The sequence below is a fragment of the Pelophylax lessonae genome (assembly GCF_965119305.1).
Source record: "Pelophylax lessonae genome assembly, chromosome: 5".
Lineage (NCBI taxonomy): Eukaryota > Metazoa > Chordata > Amphibia > Anura > Ranidae > Pelophylax > Pelophylax lessonae.
The window spans coordinates 287463335-287482024 of record NC_138772.1 but is presented as its reverse complement, the minus strand read 5'-3'; the positions used below and the strand labels follow the sequence as shown (position 1 = coordinate 287482024).

At 42.6% G+C, this 18690-nt stretch overlaps 1 protein-coding gene across 2 annotated transcripts in view; it reads left to right on the top strand.

Annotated features, from left to right (window-relative positions):
- The first annotated feature begins 851 nt into the window (after positions 1-851).
- FBXL7 (F-box and leucine rich repeat protein 7) overlaps positions 852-18690 on the top strand; it is a 312920-nt gene continuing 295081 nt past the window's right edge. For both annotated transcript variants that reach the window (XM_082258416.1, XM_082258415.1), the window contains exon 1: positions 852-1098. In XM_082258416.1, the coding sequence (XP_082114542.1) occupies positions 1065-1098 (34 nt within the window). In that variant the 5' untranslated portion in view covers positions 852-1064. The remainder of the gene's footprint in view (positions 1099-18690) is intronic.

Sequence of the window (18690 nt, the reverse complement as noted above, 5' to 3'; positions counted from 1 at the left end):
AGACATGAAATGTTTGTGTATATGTTATATATGTGTACATTATGTATTGTGTGGAATGGTTGCACACAGAGCTGGCGGGGATGAATACAGAGACATGAAATGTTTGTGTATATGTTATATATGTGTACATTATGTATTGTGTGGAATGGTTGCACACAGAGCTGGCGGGGATGAATACAGAGACATGAAATGTTTGTGTATATGTTATATATGTGTACATTATGTGGAATGGTTGCACACAGAGCTGGTGGGGATGAATACAGAGACATGAAATGTTTGCTACGCCTGCACAGCTCCTGTAATGTGGATTCAGGCTGTAGTGCCTGTAGACTGGGCTTGTTGGAGCTGTGCTACGCCTGAACTTGGAATCCTTCCAGACAGGCAGGTTATAAATCTTATGGGGTGTTTCCCTCTGCAATCCCCCAGCCTCTGCTCCTTCAGGATGGTCACCTTGACCTAGCCTGCAGGGTCATGGCTGCACACAGCCAGGGGAAGGCACAGAGCTGCAGCTCGCACTCCATCCTTCACGTTTCCAGGGATTTCTCTTCCCCCTTCCATTGTTTTAATTGGGATCTGATGCTTAGAAGAGCTCCTGGGGGTAGCAGGAGTGAGGTAATACAAAGGGAAGGGATCATGCCTGACGTGAGGGCTGGGAGGAGTTGTAGGAGGACTGCAGGCTGCTGATTCCTCCCTCTTATTTCTCCATAGGGTATGGATGATGGGACAGTTACTGTTCACTGGATGCTAATGTGGTCTGTGTGAGTGGATGTGTTGTGTTCTGCCCTAGGGAAACAAGCAACAAGTGGCCTCAGTGCCCCTGGTCTGCATTGGTGGAGGAGAAGACTCATGGATCAGTTCTGTATGGCTTTCTGTCCTTCCTCCTATGGATTATAATGTCTGTGTCTATACAAAGTGGAACATACACAGGATCTCTTACTGTTAAGTGCCTCTGATCTTTGTTCCCTAACTCTTTTCTTCTAAGTGGCCTATGGAGGAGTCTCGCTGCTCATTTTCTGCTTTACCCTGTGGAAATGCTTGGAAGATGAGAGCATGAAGTCTCCAGGATGGGAGCGAACAATGGCAAGTACGGCAGCGAGGGTGAGTGACACTGACCACACAATACTTAGACCTGGGTGGGGGGGGGGGGGGGGGGGCTCTTCCCTGCTCAAACTATTAGAAAATAGAGGAAGGGGAGCTATTGGGACTTTACATGATATTTGCCTCATATAAAGTCCCAATCCTCCCTTTCTTCTATTTCTGCTCAAACTATTGTTTTACGCAGCGTCTGCTCTGCTGGCTGCAGCTCACGGCTCACATTTACAAGGCAAAACTTTCCTTGTATTAGTAAAAGTGGACCTGTCACTGTCATCTCAGATCAAGCTGAACTGTCACCGTCTAATAGGCTGAGTGTCAGAAAAATTGGCCGCCAGCCCTGGGAAAAGGAGCCTGTCTTCTGTCAAAGGGTTAATGCACACGGGCGTATTTAAAATACTCAAATATACGCTGGATCTCGCTGCTAGATGTTGGCGTAAAAGGACATGTAAAGGCTTGTGTTAATACACGTCAATGTGCGTCCAGCGCTTAGAAGCGTAAGAATTTTAAAACAGATTTACACGCGTGTGCATGTTTATATGCATTTACGTATGCATATGTATAAGGCACGCAAGAATACTCATCTTGCACGCAGGATTCCGGCTTTTTTTTCCTTCTATGTCACTGAACGATGCTCTGTATTATAAAGCTAAACCCGACTATGTGCATGGACATAATGGGGGAGATTTACTAAAACTGGAGTGCATAGAATCTGGCGCAGCTCTGCATTGAATCCAATCAGCTTCCAGGTTTAAACCTTCCCCCCCCCCCCCCCCGTTCACATTGATAGCAGCTTATAAATGCCTTAAAAGTCCCAAACCTTTAGGCTACGTTCACATGTGGGCGTAGCGGATCGCAGGCAGAATCACCGCGATTCTGCCCACAATCCGGAAATCATTGCAAATTGCGGGATGCCTGTGCGATGCCCGTGATTTGCAATGGCACCCCAAATGCTGTGCTATGTTGCTGCGATTTCCGCCTGACGAATCACGGTAACATCGCGCAAACAGAATCGCGTGACGCCCAAAAAAGGTACAACAGCTTCTTTTGTGCATCATGCGTCCCACGATTCTGTTTGCGCGATGTTACCGTGATTCGGCAGGCGGAAATCGCTTCAACATCGCACAGCGTTAGGAGTGCCATTGCAAATCACGGGCATCGCACAGGCGTCCCGCGATTTGCAATGATTTCCGGATCGCGGGCAGAATTGCGGTGATTCTGCTCGCGATTCGCTACGCCCACATATGAACTTAGCCTTAGGGGATACATAGTTACATAGTTACATAGTTACATAGTTTGTGAGGTTGAAAAAAGACATCAGTCCATCCAGTTCAACCTATGATGTGTGTGTGTCTACTGTTAACCACACATTGTATACCCCTGTATGTTGTGGTCTTTAAGGTGCCCATCGAATAGTTTTATTTTTTTATTTCTATATCGAATATAGGGATGTGGCACTACTAATCAGAGTGATTTGTTGCCGAGAATACCTCCTGTTTTTGCAGCTTTTAAATCATGCGACTTCATCTAAAATCGCACAATTTCAAAGCTGCATGTCAAGTGTGACTTTGAAGACATCTTTGTGGCTTCATGCACAGATGTCTATTCGAGTCACCCCCGAAAAGTAGTGCATGTATTACTTTTTCAAATCGGTGCGGCGCCGCATAGTCAGAATCAGACCTATTTGAACAATGCGATTACCGGAAATAGGATGCAACTTGTCATGCGATTTGACCTGTTGCTCCAATGTGAACTGGAGCTTCTTGTCAAAGTTTAATTAAAGTTAGAAGCTGTTTGGCTACCGTTCAGATTCTGCACCAGTTTTAGTAAATCTCCTCAACAGGCTGCGTTCAGAACTGTATAAAAAGCCGTAGGGATCTGAAAGCGACATTTTACATCCATGTGCATGAGCCCTAAGAAAGAACCGAGCTGCGGGAGTACTAAGCCTTCTGTCTCCACTGGTGGCACATATTGAAACGCTTAAAAAGACGCCCCCTGTGCGTTTGCAAAGCATGCGCATGCAATTTTTTAAATGTGTGGCCAGCCAGAGATTGAGAAGTTGAAAGGTTGCCACTCTTAAACAGCGCACTGCGTGATTTATTTATTTTTTTTAAACACATCCGCTTCCGCCTGTACTGTGCTATTAAATAGCATTATTGCAGTTGTAGGAGGTTCAGGGATAGAAAAAACGCCCCAAATCCCCCTTTTTGCCACCAGTGGAGACAAACTGTAAGGACAGTTGGCAAAGGCGTTATATTTTGGAGAAAGGTAATTTGCATGTACAGTAAGTAAAGGATAGCTGAAATCCATGCATCTGGCAGACTGACAATGTGGTAAAAATCAATGAAATTGCTTATAAATTATAAAATAAACGTGTAAGTAAATAAGTCTCTTTGGGCATCTAAAATGCAGTAGAAAGTTTTTTGGGTTTCTTTGTTTGTTTCTTTTTTGTTTGTTTTTTTGCAAAGAAATTGTTTTCAAAGTTGAGGATATCTTTTTTTCTGAGTGTGTTATATGTTTATTTATTTTGTCAAATAGCCAAACCGGTCTTAAAACACATCAGGAGAAAAGTTACAATGTAAGGGACTCCAAGCCCAGTACTGTATAGATTTCTGTACATGTTAGAACCAAACACCTCTTCCATTTATATACATGGTACTTTAGTGAATTTCAAAGTATATGATCAGCTGCTGCTCCCAGGATTACATATTCTACCATCAGACTATTCTTACGGGCCAATTCTATGGTATATATACAACAACAAACACTTGTTACTGTTTTGTCATTCATATATATATATATACTTATGTATTATATATTTGTGTTATCTAATAGGAGGTGGTTCAGATGGAGGTGAATGTATGTATGGGTAGTAGTTGGAGTAGACCAGGAATGATTCTTGCTGGATTTGTCTATCAGGGTACATTGTAGTAATGCCATTGAAGGCCACCAGGGGGTGCAGTGCAGACCTTGGATAACTCATTTTTGACATACTGAGGAATAAGCCAGTGAGAACAATGAAATGGTATTTAAAGGGACACTAAACTCTGGTTTTAAAAAAAAAAATGATATTCAAGTATGTATTCTTAATTCTAAAAAGTTCCTTCTTTTGTTCTCAGTATCCTCCAAATCTCCAAATTCCTTTTTGTTTACCACTGTGATCTGAGTTCTTAGAGGGTGAATACGTTCATTTTCTATGGTCTTGTCGTATGTAGGACTGCAGCCACTCTCTCTTGCTCTCTCCTGAGATGGGCTAGTGACAACGGACTATGAGATTTGTAGTGTGCAGTGCTCATGACTGCAACTAACATGCTTGCTCGTTCCAAACAAACAGAAGTGAGGGGGAAAGGGAGAGGACTATACAAGGAGAAAAACACAGTAAGATTCAATTTAATGAAAAATAGTTTACAGGGCCATTAAGTAGTGGATGTGTATAAATTATTTTTGTTGAATAAGGGTTTTGTTTAGTGTCACTATATCTAAGCCCAATAACTAAAATCTCAAATAAGCTTTTATGCATGTTAAAGCAGACCTCCACTCTGCCCCCTCCTATAAACAGCTGATTAAAAGTATTTAGGTAACACAAGTACACTTATTTGTAGCAAGACTCTTCTTTTTTAATTTTTTTTTATTGCTTCATCCCTATCAATCTATCCAGTCCCTGCTGTATAAAGTCACTATTAAAAAAAAAAAAAAAAAAAAACAGCAAAAAAATAAAAAAGGCCCACCGATACGTCTGCACTAGATATCGCGCATAAGATCTGCTGTGGTTTAGTGTTTCCACATTGCCATGGTGCTAGCAGCATAAGCATCATTACACCAGCCATCAATAATGCTGCTAAAGCTATTGCAACATACAGTATGAACAAAAGCTATAAAAAAAAAATGCTTTTCCCTCAAGACCCTGGGAAATCTTGCAAGATCTCAGTTTAGGAATGGGATCTCTTTGGAAGGAATTGGTGACATAGCCTTCCCAGGGGGCAGCTGTGAGTCCCTGACTACATCACCAGTGCCGCAGGGGAAAGAAAGAAGTGGGATTACATGAAAGGTAATAATAGGATGAGGATGTGTTCACCTCAGCATGTAGAGCTGCTAAGGGAGGCCTGGGCCAGGGGAGCAATTGCCCCCCTGGCCGCTCTGATGCCCTGTAAAAAGGCTGCACCGCTTCTGCCACAGACATGCCTAAAGGATTCCTGGTGAATTGTAAGTAAAAAGTCCCTGCCACTGACCTACTGAGTGCGGGATAAAGACAAGGACAGAGTGCAGACCCCCCCCCCCAGCATGGATGGTGTAAATCTGTCTGAGTTGAGGTTGGTTCTATGTCCCACTGGAGACTCTCCTCCCCCTGCCAGCCCTGACCGAGCTGTCCCAGCTCCCCGACCGCCGCCCCTGCTGGCCAGGTCATGAACCCGAATTCAGCCGGTGAGTAGAGGGTACCTGGACCAGAGCTTTAGCCTGGAATGGGGGTCAGGAGGAGGCCAGGGAGAGGGAGAGTGGGCTGAATCGCTGCACCATGGGCTTCTTGTTTGTACTTGCCCCCTGGGCCGAAAGTTGCCAGTCAGCCCCTGAGAGCTGCACCCACAAGGGCATATTGTGTTTAGGGGGGAAAGGTCCACTTTAATGGAGTTCCAAAAGTTGTTTTCCATTTTTTTTTTAAATCTGCATTTTCTTTAAAATACCACCTGGTGATCCCACCATGAAGGTCCCTATTTGAGCAAGTCCCATTTAGAGCGTGGCAACTGTCCCCACTTGCGCTCCTCCATGTTCATTTTGCCTCTAGTGAAAACTACAAGCAGCAGCACCCCCAGCCCCCCTAATACTTACCTAAACTCCCTCTCGATCCAGTAATGTGCTGGAGAGCATCGGCTTTCCGGAGACTCGCCCTCCTCATTGGCTAAGAGGGTTCCCACTGCTGTCAATCACAGCCAGTGAGCAAATGAGGAGAGAGAGGGTGCAGGGCTAGGTCGCAGCTCCCTGTGTGTATGGACACGCAGAGCAGTGGCTCGGGAGTGAGCCTGCTTGGTAGCCCCCGTTGCAAGCTGCTTTCTCTAGTGGGAGAGGAAGCAGCCCATTGTGCAGGCATTGTCCACTATTGTCACTATCAGGAAGCTAGACCAGAGCAGTGGGGTGCATTGGAGTGTGTGTGCATGTAGATGTGAAGTGGCTGAAAGAGGATGGAGGAGATCTACAGCACATGATACAAAAAACAATGACAAAAATGTTAAAAAGAGTATTTTATGGGGAAAAAAGACAGTTGTTTATGAAACATAGTGCTTTGGAAAACTTAATGTTGTCCAGTTATAGTTAACATCTGCTTTATTAGGATTTGCAGCAACTGGAAGGCCATTTCCACCAAATATTCAATTATTTCAAAATATAAGCATTATTATGGTTTTTGTTATGTTTGCTACTATAGTTCCTCTTTATTAGTTTGTGTGTTTTATTTACTGAATACTAGACCTTTAGATCTTTTTTCAGCAAGTTCTTGCTGTAGTGTGAGAAAGGATGGATTGTTTAGGCCCTAGAACCTGCACCTGTTAATGGATCAATAAAGCCGTAGTAAATCACGTCCCAAAAAAAAAATTGGGCCCCGAGCAGTTTAAGTCATAAGCCCTCCAGCGGCAGGCTATCACCACTGAAGGCACTTCCATCTTCACCCGGTCTTCCTTCCGGGTTTGTGGGCTTCAACCATCTAAATTGGCTGAGCCGACGATGACGTTGCTTTTTATGGAGTGACGTGGTTGGAGATTTTTGCGAGTTGGAGTTTTCGGCAGAACACCCGCCCCACTATCACAGTCCCAGTATAAGTCGCTGATCAACGGCAATATTAGTATTAAAAAATAAATAAATAAAAATTATAGTATATATGCCATCGTTTGTTGACCCCTTAACCACTTTACCCCCGCCCACCATACATTTACTGCGGCACTCTGCCGCTGCTGGGCAAAGCGATGTAGCCTTGGCTCGTTCCTTGGGGAACCAGCACGTGCGACCGGTGGCTCCGATGGCCACCGGTCACTCGCAATCTCAGCAGAGGGAGAAAGACAGACGACTGATGTAAACACAGCCGTCTATCATTCTCCTTGAAGTGATCACAGAGGCTATGCGGTCCTGCTATATAGGATTGAATGTCTCTGTGGTTACTTCACTAGCCACACCCCCTGACAGTTAGAATCAGGCCCCTAGGGATACATTTGTCCCCTTGATCACCAGTACAGTTAACCCCTTCCCTGCCAGTGTCATTTTTACAGTAACAGTACAGTATTTTTAGCACTGATTACTTTAGTAATGTCACTGGTACCCCCAAAAGTGTCAAAAATGTCAGTTAGGGGTCCGATCTGTCTGCCACAGTCCCACAAAAAAAAAAAACAATAAAAATTACATAAATCTTTCCCGTACTTAGTAAACGCAAAAGACTTTTGCGCAAACCAATCAAAATAAGCTTATTGTGATTTTTTTTTAACCAAAAATATGTAGCAGAAAACAAATTAGCCTAAAATTTTAAAAAATTTAGATTTTTACATTTTTTACATGATTTAAAATGTTAAAAATATTGTTATTTTTTCAAAATTGTCGCTCATTTTTTGTTTATAGCGCAAAAAATAAAAATCGCACAGATGATCAGATACCACCAAAAGAAATCTCTGTTTGTGGGAAAAAAGGGACATCAATTTTATTTGGGTACAGCAACGCACGACTGCGCAATTGTCCGTTAAAGTCACACAGTGCCGAATCGCAAAATAGGGCCTGGTCATTGAGCAGCCAAATCCTCCGGGGCTAAAGTGGTTAATTTTTTGTGATATGGCACTGCGTTGCTTTAACTAACATTTGCGCAGTTGTGCAATGTTGTACCCAAAAATAATTGGATTTCCTTTTTTTCCCACAAGTAGAGCTCTCTTTTGGTGGTCTTTGATCACTTTGCGCTTTAAACAAATAAATCCCAACAATTTAAAAAAAAAAAAAAAAAAAAAAACGATTTTTTTACATTCTGCTACAAAAAACATCAAATAAAATAAATGTTAAAAATCTAATTTCATTATCAGTTAGGCCAATTTGTATTATGCTACAGGTTTTTGGTAAAAAAAAAAAATCCCAAAAAGTGTATATTAATTGGTTTGTGCAAAAGTTATAGCGTTTACAAACTTTGGGATAGATTTATGGACTTTTGAATATTTTTATTGTTTTTATTAGTAATGTCGGCAATCAGTGATTGTTAGCGTGACTGCGACATTGCGGCGGACAAATCTGACACTAAGTGACACTTTTTGGAGACCAGTGACACCAATACAGAGATCAGTGCAAAAAAATATGCACTGTTACAGTATAAATGACACTGGCAGGGGAGGGGTTAACATCAGGGGCAATCAAGAGGTTAATTGTGCTCCTAGGGAGTGCTTTCTAACTGTGTAGGGGGTGGACTGATTGCAGGAAGAGAGAGAACTGTGTTCCTGATTAGTAGGAACCCAAGATCCCTCTCTTCCTGTCTGACAGACCAGCGGTCTGCCTTGTTTACATAGGCAGACCACCTTTCTGTCATTCTCCTGAACCATTGCAGGTGGCCGGCGGCCATCGCGGCCGCCAGACCCGCTGATTGGCTCCTGCTAGAGCTGCACGATTCTGGATAAAATGAGAATCATATTTTTTTTTTGCTTAGAATAAAGATCACGATTCTCGGCGTAACATCATCTTTTACATAATACAAAAAAAAAATTGAGCTATCTTTACTGTTTATTACTATGTTGTTTATTTTTTAATTCTTTAAAGTGTATTTTTTCCCCAAAAACTTGGTTTGAAAGACTTCTGCGCAAATATGGTGTGATATAAATGATTGCAACGATCACCATTTTATTCTCTAGGGTCTCTGCTAAAGTATAGATATAATGTTTGGGTGTTCTAAATAATTTTGTAGCAAAAAATACTGATTTTAACTTGTAAGCAGCAATTGGCAGAAAAAGGTTTAGTCTTTAAGAGGTTAAACTGCCCTCACTTACAGATGGAAGTTCATTCCTTTGATCAAAATGATACATTGTAAAAAGTTGTATTTATAGTTACTTAGCAGCCTTAACAATGTTGATCAACATTTGCAGAGGCTCTCTTTTTTTTTTTTTTGACAGCAGAGAGTGAGCAGAGAACAGTTCTGTAATCGAGGACATGCCGCTTTAAGATCGTGAGGGAGGGGGGGGGAGGGGCGATGAATCGAGATTGTGATTTCTTAAAAATTAATCGTGCAGCTCTAGCTCTCGCTGTGTCCAATCACAGTGGGAGCGCAGCTCCGGTGGCGCGAGCACACACCCTAGAACCCATCTTCAAAATCACGTGCAGGTACATTCATTTGCGCTTAAGGGCCGCCCTGCCGCCTATATACGGCAGCAGATCGCCAGGCTTCAGAGAATCGCCGTACCTGTACGACGGTTTGCGTGAGCGATCCTGGGGGCACGCGCACCCACTCGCCAGCGGGGCAGCCGATCAAAGGAGCCAGCGGCTGTAATTGCCCCCCCCCCCCCCACAGATAGGAAACATCCCCTAGGCTCAGATTTAACCCTTTGATCGCCCCTGGGTTAACCTCTTGCCTGCCAGTGTCATTATTACACTAACAGTGCATATTTTTTGCACTGTAGTAATGTCATTGGTCCCCCCAAAAGTGTAAAAAATGTCAGTTAGGGGTCCGATCTGTCTGCCGCAATGTCGCAGTCCCACTAAAAACCGCTGATCGCCGCCAATACTGGTAAAAAAATAAATAAATAGAAGTGACATAAATCTTTCCCCTTGTTTGTAGACGCGATAACTAATCGCTTATTGTGATTTTTTTTTTACCAAAAATGTGAAGCAGAATACAAACTGGCCTAAAATGATGAATAAATTAGATTTTTACTTTTTTTTTTTGAAGGGGGGGGGGGAGGTTATATAGCAGAATGTGAAAAGTATTGTTTTATTTTTCAGAATTGTCTATATTTTTTTGTTTATAGCACAAAAAATACCACCAAAAGAAAGCTATATTTGCGGGAAAAAAGGATATAAATTATATTAGTATACAGCATCGCACGACTGCGCAATTGTCCGTTAAAGTAACGCAGTGCTGAATCGCAAAAAATGTCCTGGTCATTAAGGGGGCAAAGGTGGTTAAGATCGTGGGTGGGGGGGGGGTTGAATCGAGATCACAATTTTTTACTGATTAATCATGCAGCTCTAGCTCCCGCTGTCTCCAATCACAGCGGGAGAGTGGCTCCGGCGGCACGAGTGCCCCCTAGAGCCTGTTTACAGAATCTTGTACAGGTACGTGATTTTGCGCTTAAGTGCTGCCCTGCCGAAGCAAATGTACGTGGGGCGGTCCTTAAGTGTTTAATATACACTTTTTTTTTTAACTAGAATACATTTTGGCCTAAATTTATGAATTTTTTTTAATATGTTTTATAGCAGAAAGTAATTTATATCATAAAAAAAAAAAAATGAAGTGGTGCGCAAACCACTAAAAGTATTTGATTTTGTGCTTAAGGACCGCCCTGCTGCAGTAAATGTACGTGGGGCGGTCCTTAACCACTTGCCGACTGCCGCACGACTATATACGCCGGCAGTCTGCCCCTCACAGGCAAAGTGATGTAGGGGGTACGTCACTAGCCTGTGAGGCTCTAGGGAGCGAGTGCGCGCCGCCGGAGGCGCGCTCCCGCTCGCTCACGGACCCCCCCGCGCGTGTGAGCGGCAGACCCGATGTCTGCCGCTCACTCACGATCGTCGGTTACAGAGGGAGAAAGGCAGGCGGCTAATGTAAACAAAGCCGCCTGTCATTCTCCCCTGTGTAACAGCAGAGATCATACGGTCCTGCTATGAAAAGCCACATCCCACAACAGTAAGAAGCAGATCGCCGCCATTACTCATTATAAAAAAAAAAAACAATAAAAATGACAAAAATCTTTCCCTTAGTTAGTAAACGCAATAACTTCTGCGCAAACCAATCAAAATACGCTTATTGCGATTTTTCATCGATTTAATTTGGGTACAGCGTCACACAACCGTGCAATTGTCCGTTAAAGTCATGCAGTGCCGAATCGCAAAATAGGGCCTGGTCAGGAAGGGGGGTAAAATCTTCCGGGGCTTAAGTGGTTAAGTGGTTATTATGCACTTTTTTTTTTTAACCAGAATACATTTTGGCCTCAATTTATGAAGAAATTCGATTTTTTTATTTGAAGATTTTTATTGAAGATTTTTCGAATAATGACAAACAAGGGAGAAAGAACAGGGAAAATCATAACAACAACAAGGGGGAACAAAATAATAATTTGCAGCAACATAGCTTACAGTACAAGGGTGCGGTCATGCAACACATCTGTTAAATGGCAAGGTAAGAGATGCACAACATATACAAGCATAGAGATACGTGTGGTACGGTTACCCATAAATTGGAGCCATTTGCATCAGTATTATAACAGGCGCACTACCATCCCACCTGAACACCCCAATGGGTGCAAACTGTGTCCAGGCAGGGGGGGGGGGGGGGATTCCCTCTTTGAACTAAATACTAGCGGACCTCCAAGTGTATGGGAGGGCAGAGATTCAAGCCAACGAAGTGGCAATCCTGGCACTGAAAAGGAAAAAATGGGGGGGATACTCTCTGGTGATAAGGCAATACAATCTAACAGATCATGAGGTTAGTAGCGGCTCTGGGATGTAAAGAAATTTGATTTTTTTTATTTATTTATTTTTTTATGGAATATGTTTTATAGCAGAAAGTAATTTATATCATAAAAAAATAAATAAAGTGGTGATCTCTGTTTGTGTGTAAATTACCAGTTTTAAGTAGCTCAATGCCGAATAGCAAAAAAATGTCCTGGTCATGAAGGGGGTAGGAGCTGAATAGTTAAATTGAATGATTTGAGCCCTTTCCTAGTAGAATGGCATTCTATGTAAATGGAGGAACTCACCTATAGGGCTTCTGCAGATAAAAGTGGTGATAAGAGTGTTTCTGGGATCTGTTGTGTTTTTTTTCCTCGTCTAGCACACATGCTTCTATTGTGTAGAATGTAGCAGATAAAGCAGGGTTGTTTCCTGTTACGTGGGAGCCTATACAGGACTCGACTTTTTTCCAGCATTATTATATTACTGTTCATTAACTTCAATTCCAAATTTGGAGAAATGTATTTCAAGGGGCTAGTAAGAGCAAGAAAGGCGAACCCATGCCAGAAAGTGTTTCGGAGGTGATTATGTATCCCACAATTCCTAAATATAATGCACAGATCCTGACTGCATTCCTTCCAGGCTGCGATAGACAAAACCCCTGGAGAGCTGGAGTGGAAGTAATGTTTTCCATCTGCTTTGTAAATGCTACCGATGACATTTCTGCTCACTTCAGCCATACATTTTTGGGGGATCAAATGCTCATTTTATTTCCAGGAGGGGGTGATTTGGATGAGCAGTACAGAATAGTCAATGATTTAGATTTCTTTTTTTTTTTATCAACCTCTTTTGCAATAAAAACACATTATTGTTGACTTTTGTGCTTCTTTTTTTACTTTTTTTTTACCTAATGGGTTATACAAACTATACAATTGTCTTTAGATTTTTTCCTCTAGATTTACCAAAACCATATAATATGAGGTCAAACCTAAACACTTTCAATTTGTATGCAATCAGGAAGGCCCTTGCACTACATAGTTGAAGGTAAATCTAAAGGAAATCTAACAACAAAAGTTGTATAGTGTGTATCCAGCTTTAGAGTGAAAGTAAACTCCCATCTCTGACTTTTACCTATAGATAAGCCTAAAAAAGGCTTACCTATAAGTACTGTAAATTTCTCCTAAACGTGCATCATTTAGGAGGTATTTACTGTACATGTAGCTGATGACATCACTGGCACATGCACTCGTAAGGATGGCAGCCCAGAGTCCTGTGCCATAAATTGCGGCTCCTGCGCAGGAGTGACGTCATCGTGGCTCCGGCCAGTCACACAGTCCACGAACCCGGAAGGAAGACCAGATGAAGATGGGAGCACCTGCAGAGGTGACAGTGCGGCGCTGGAAGGCTTAATTTTCAGGTAAGTTTAAAATAATTTGCTAGTATCTGATGCATACTAGCACATTATAACATTTCTTTTCAGGGTAAAAAAAAAACGCCTAGCAGTTTTGTTGTTGTTGTTGCTCAGTCGTGTAGTTGTGTCCAATTCTTTGTGACCTCATGAACTATACCGCGCCAGGCTTTTCTGTCCTCCACTGCCTTCCAGAGCATACTTAACTTAATGTTTATTGTTTAGGTGATGCTATCTATCCATCTTGTTTTCTGTTGTCCTCTTCTCCTTTTTCCTTCCATGTTTCCCAGCATCAGAGTCCTGATTTCGCATTAGTTGGCCAAAGTATTTGAGTCCTTCCAGTGAATATTCAGGGTTGATTTTCTTAAGGATTGACTGGTTTGATCTTCTTGCTGTCCAAGGACTTTCAAGAGTCTTATCCAACACCATATTTCAAAAGCATCAATTCTTCGGCATTCAGATTTACTTATGGTCCAACTATCACAGCCATAGGTTACTACTGGGAATACCACAGCTTTGACTATAGGGCACTTTGTCGGTAGGGTGATGTCTCTGCTTTTTTTAATGTTATCTAGGTTTGCTATTGCTTTCCTCCCAAGAAGCAAGCGTCTCTCAATTTCATGGCTACAGTAAGATAAAATCGGTTTCCATTTCTTCTCCTTCTATTTGCCAAGGAGTGATGGACCGGTTGCCATGATCTTAGTCTTAACCACTTGCCAACCAGCCACCGTCGATATACGGCGGCAGGTTCCTGCAAATCGCTGTACCTGTACAGAGATTCGCAGGATCGATCCTGGGGGGGCACCCACTTGCCAGCAGGGAAGCCGATCCATGGGGCCGGCAGCTGCGATTGCCGCCGGGCACCTGTGATTACTCCCTGTGAAGAGAGAATGGCGGTATGCTGTTGTAAACACAGCAGACCGTTGTTCTCTCAGCTATCAACACAGAGCTCCTGTGTTCCTCCTATTTAGGAACACAGGTCTCTGTGTTGATGTCACTAGCCCATTCCCCTCGCAGTTAGAAAACACCCCCTAGGCACACACACAAACACACACAATACCACAGGTTGAACTGGATGTAATGATGTCTTTATTTATCCTCACCAACTATGTAACTATAAGATGAAGTCACTGTATGGCTATTGGCAGGCATGGGTGCCAGCTATCAGAACACATTGGCTAGCAGGGGAGATTCCTCCATCTATACTGTTTGGAGTAATCTATTTTATTTCTCCTGTTCAGCCTATGGCCTGTACTAGAGAAATCTCTATGTGTGGTCAGCCAAATATTAGTCAAAAACTGAGGAGAGATTAAAATCCCTTTCCCATTTGTACTGCCATTCCGGAGCTTGTTAACCACTTCAGCTCCCGAAGGTTTTACCCCCTTAATGACCAGGCCATTTTTTGCGATTCGGCACTACGTTATTTTAACAAAAATTTGCGCTGTCGTGCGAAGCTGTACCCAAATACAATTGATGTCCCCCCCCCCCCCACTAATAGAGCTTTCTTTTGGTGGTATTTGATCACCTCTGCGGTTTCTAGATTTTGCGCTATACCAAAAACAGGGCGACAATTTTGAAAGAAACAACAATGTTTTTTACCTTCTGCTACAAAACATATCCAATAAAAAAATGTTAAAAATCTAATTTCTTTATCAGTTTAGGCCAATTTGTATTCTGCTACATATTTTTAGTAAAAAAAAAACTTTTAACTACAGGATAGACTTTTTGACTTTTTTTTTTATTTTTTATTAGTAATGGTGGTGATCAGCAATTTTTAGCAGGACTGCGACATTGTGGCGGACAGATCAGACCCCTAAGTGACATTTTTGACACTTTTTGGGGACCAATGACATTACTACAGTAATCAGTACTAAATAATATGCACTGTTACTGTATAAATGACACTGGCAGGGAAGGGGTTAACACTGGGGGTGATCAAAGGGTTAATGTATGTCTAACAATGCTTAATGAATGTGGGGGGGGGGGGGTTCTGTGACAGGCACAGAGAGATCGGGGTTTTAGCTTAGCTTAAACTCATATTCTCTCTCTGCCTGTGTGACAGAAGACTCGCCTGCTTTGGTTACATAAGCAGGCGGGTCTTCTGTCAGTTTCTCTGACGATCGTGGGAGGCTGGCGGCAATTGCCACGGCTTCTACCGCTGTGTCTAATCACAGCGAGAGCACAGCTCCGGTGGCGCGCGCGTGCCGCCGAGACCGCGTGCACAAAGTCACATAGATCTAGGTGATTTTGTGCAGCCGAGCCGTCCTTCCACAGGAAATCTGCGTGGAGCGGTTGGCAAGCAGTTAAAGATATTTTCCTTTACTTTCTGTCTTGCTGACAATGGTTTCACCAAACAGGAAGTGAGTATACTTTCACACTAGCAGCAGTATTTAAGGACCCCGTCCTCTGCCCCCGAAAAAGTGATCTGTGGTTGATCGCTTTTCAGAGGATGATGACAGGAGGTTTTCAGGAAGTGATACTGTGGCCTCCTAAAGCATGTTTTTTTTTTTTTTTGTTGTTTTTTTTTTTATTGATGAACAGCCAATTTGCATCTCAGGGCTGCACCCAAACTTTTGAGCCAAACGTTTGTTTTGTGGTTGTGGTACATTCCCATTTACTTACATGGTAGAGGTTGACAGATGGTCCTGTATGTCAGATTCTGCATGAGTGTTAAAATTGCCACACAATATGTTCTCACCCAAGCAGCTGCTGGTTCATCGGAGGTCAGGGGGAGGTAAAAGCACTTGGTTTTATCTCTACTTGGCCACCCAGGTGAAAGGAGTCTACAGGGACAAAACCGCAATAGAAATGTAACAGAGGTTCCAACCTTCCCATGTTCAATTTCTGGCTGTTTTTCCATTGCAGATTTACCCCCCACTTTCTGCTGGCAGAACAGGAAGTGGAAGAAAATGTCTCTAATGGAGTCCCAAAGAACAGTTAAACCCAACACGTGCTCTAATTCCTCCTCACTCTTTTCAAAACAAAAAACTTTTTGGCTGGGCTTTAAGCAACCTGGGACTGAATAGTTTTTTCCCTAGGCAAGAACCACCATTGATATGTTATATCTCCTCTCAAGCATCTCTTCTACAGGGAGAATAAGGCCGGTCATACACAGTTCGAATCTTGGCCAGTTTAGCAGGAACCGGTGTTATGCCGAAAACTCCAACTTGCCGAGAACTCCAACGACGTTATTTCGAGTGACTGTACACCAGGAATAATTGGAGATTTCGACCACTTTGTGTTTTCACAGAACACCGGCAGCCTTTACACTCTGATACATGTTATAATAAGTGGACATTGTTAGTCCCCCAGCTAGTTGTCGAAGCGGCAATGTTTTTGGTTAGTAGCGGATGGGCTAACAATGTCCAGTCACTATAGCATGTACCGGAGTGTATATGCTGCCGGTGTTCTGTGACAACACCAAGTTTTCGAAATCTCCAATTATTCATGATGTACAGTCACCGGAAGTGATGTGATTGGAGTTTTCGGCAGAACACTGGCAGAAATTCGACCCATTAATGGGCAGGCTGAATTTACCAAGTTGATCAGTCGATTAACTTCAGTACAACCAGCCTGCCAGATTCTGTTGCAACTGCTATAGCCGCAAGGAATAATCACTGTCTTCTCCTGGCGGGGGTGGCTTCCCCCATCTGCATTTGCATGGTGGTCTATTGCTGCTGGGGAGGTCTAATTGCTAGTTTGCTGAGTGGGGGGCTTATGTTTTTGGGGATGGATTGTTGCAGGAAGGGATCAGCTGTTGAGGGAGGGGTCTATTGATGCTGGCTGCTGGGAGATCTATTATTGCTGCTCAAAGTCCACTGTTGCTGGGGTGGAATTTTTTTTTTCAGGGGTCCATTGTTGCTGGGGGAAATCCATTGTTTCTGGGGAGTGTCTATTGCTGCCGGCTGCAGGGGGTCTATTTTATTGCTTTTCTTTTTTTAAAAGCAGTAAAATAGACAAAATGACCAAATTCCATACAAATTACTTAGCACCACAAAATGATACTTGGCTCTGTATTCTCTAAAAGAGGCAGTACTTTGAGGTGGGTCGGGGGTGGAATGAAGAAACGGTGCTTGGAGGTGGGTAGGGGGTGGTGACAAGAATTGACTCAGAAAGGGGGAGTTCCTGTACCTATCCTTTGAGAAAAAAAGTCCTGTCTTGCTGATTCCCTTTTCAGCACTGTCTGTGTTGATGGGGAATCATGCAAATTTCTTTCCTGCAACCAAATAATTTTGCACCGTGTATGGCTGGCCTAAGTTTAATGTTTGTAATTTTTCCCCATAACTGAGGTCCTCCAGCCCACTTATTAGCTTTGTTGCTCTTCTCTGGATTCTCTGCAGTTCCAGCACATCCTTCCTGAGGATTGGTGACTATAACTGGATGACATACTCAAGATGTGACTGAGCCCAAGTTTTATAAAGTGGTAGAATCATAGTCTTATCTCTGGGGTAAATACCCTTTTTAATGCATGCTAAAAGTCTTCTTGCTTTTCTTGCTGCCACTTGGCATTGCATGCCATTGCTGAACTTGTGATCTACTAGGACCCCAGATCCTTCTCCATCCTCATTTTCCCCCAGAGGTTCTCCCCTAGGGAGTAACTTGCATTCAAACTTTTGGCCCCAAAATGCATTACTTTACTTTTTTCCTTATATTAAACCTCATTTGCCATGTTGCCTATCACTTTATTTTATCAAGGTCTTCCTTTAAAGTTTCTATGTCCAGCCGTGAAGTTATTGCCCTGCTTAGCTTTATATTGGCAGCGGATACTGAGATTGTAAATCTGTATCGCATCCTGAACTATCTTTATCCTCTGACGCTAATGCCTAATTTACCACTGTTTGAAGTTGGGATTTGAATTACTTGCCTCTATTGGGCTACTGGGTTACGGGAACACTATGTATACTGTATCTTTATATCTTATTTTATTACACATTCCCGGATTACTTAAAATACCCTGTATTGCACTAAATACGTTTACGAATGTATGTTGAAATATTTTTTGTTGTGTTTTAATTACTTCAATAAAGCACCTTTTTGTGTTAAAAAAAAAGAGATTGTAGTGTTTATACCAAATATTGTTTGTGAGAAAATTAAACAAAATGGGTCCCAGGACAGAGCCCTGGGGTACCCAGCTTGCAACTCCAGACCAATCAGAAGATACAGTATTTATCACCACCCTCTGGAAGTACTCATATTGGATGCAGGTGCAGTTTGGCCAAAAATTTTCCACCGGGCTTCTTTGAGAAAAGTTGATTTAAACATCAACTTTTAGTGAGCTTGGTGGTGCTTATAAGGCAACCCATGACTCAAATTTCAGCCAATACAGCAAGATTTTGCTGAAATTCGAGCCGTGTTTGCCAGACTTTACACTTTAATTTCATGAACATATAAAAAGCTTTTAAGAGATGCTGGTAATTGGGTTTACTTATACTTTAAGATTTGTATTTATTTATTTCTATTCATTTTTGGGCTGCTTTAGAGGAAGTTGTATCTATGTTCTCAGTTTTATTGAGTTCTATTTCATTTAAGTACCTGGATGCAGAGGATTCTCTGATTGGATGGGGTGGAGATTGTGACTTCAC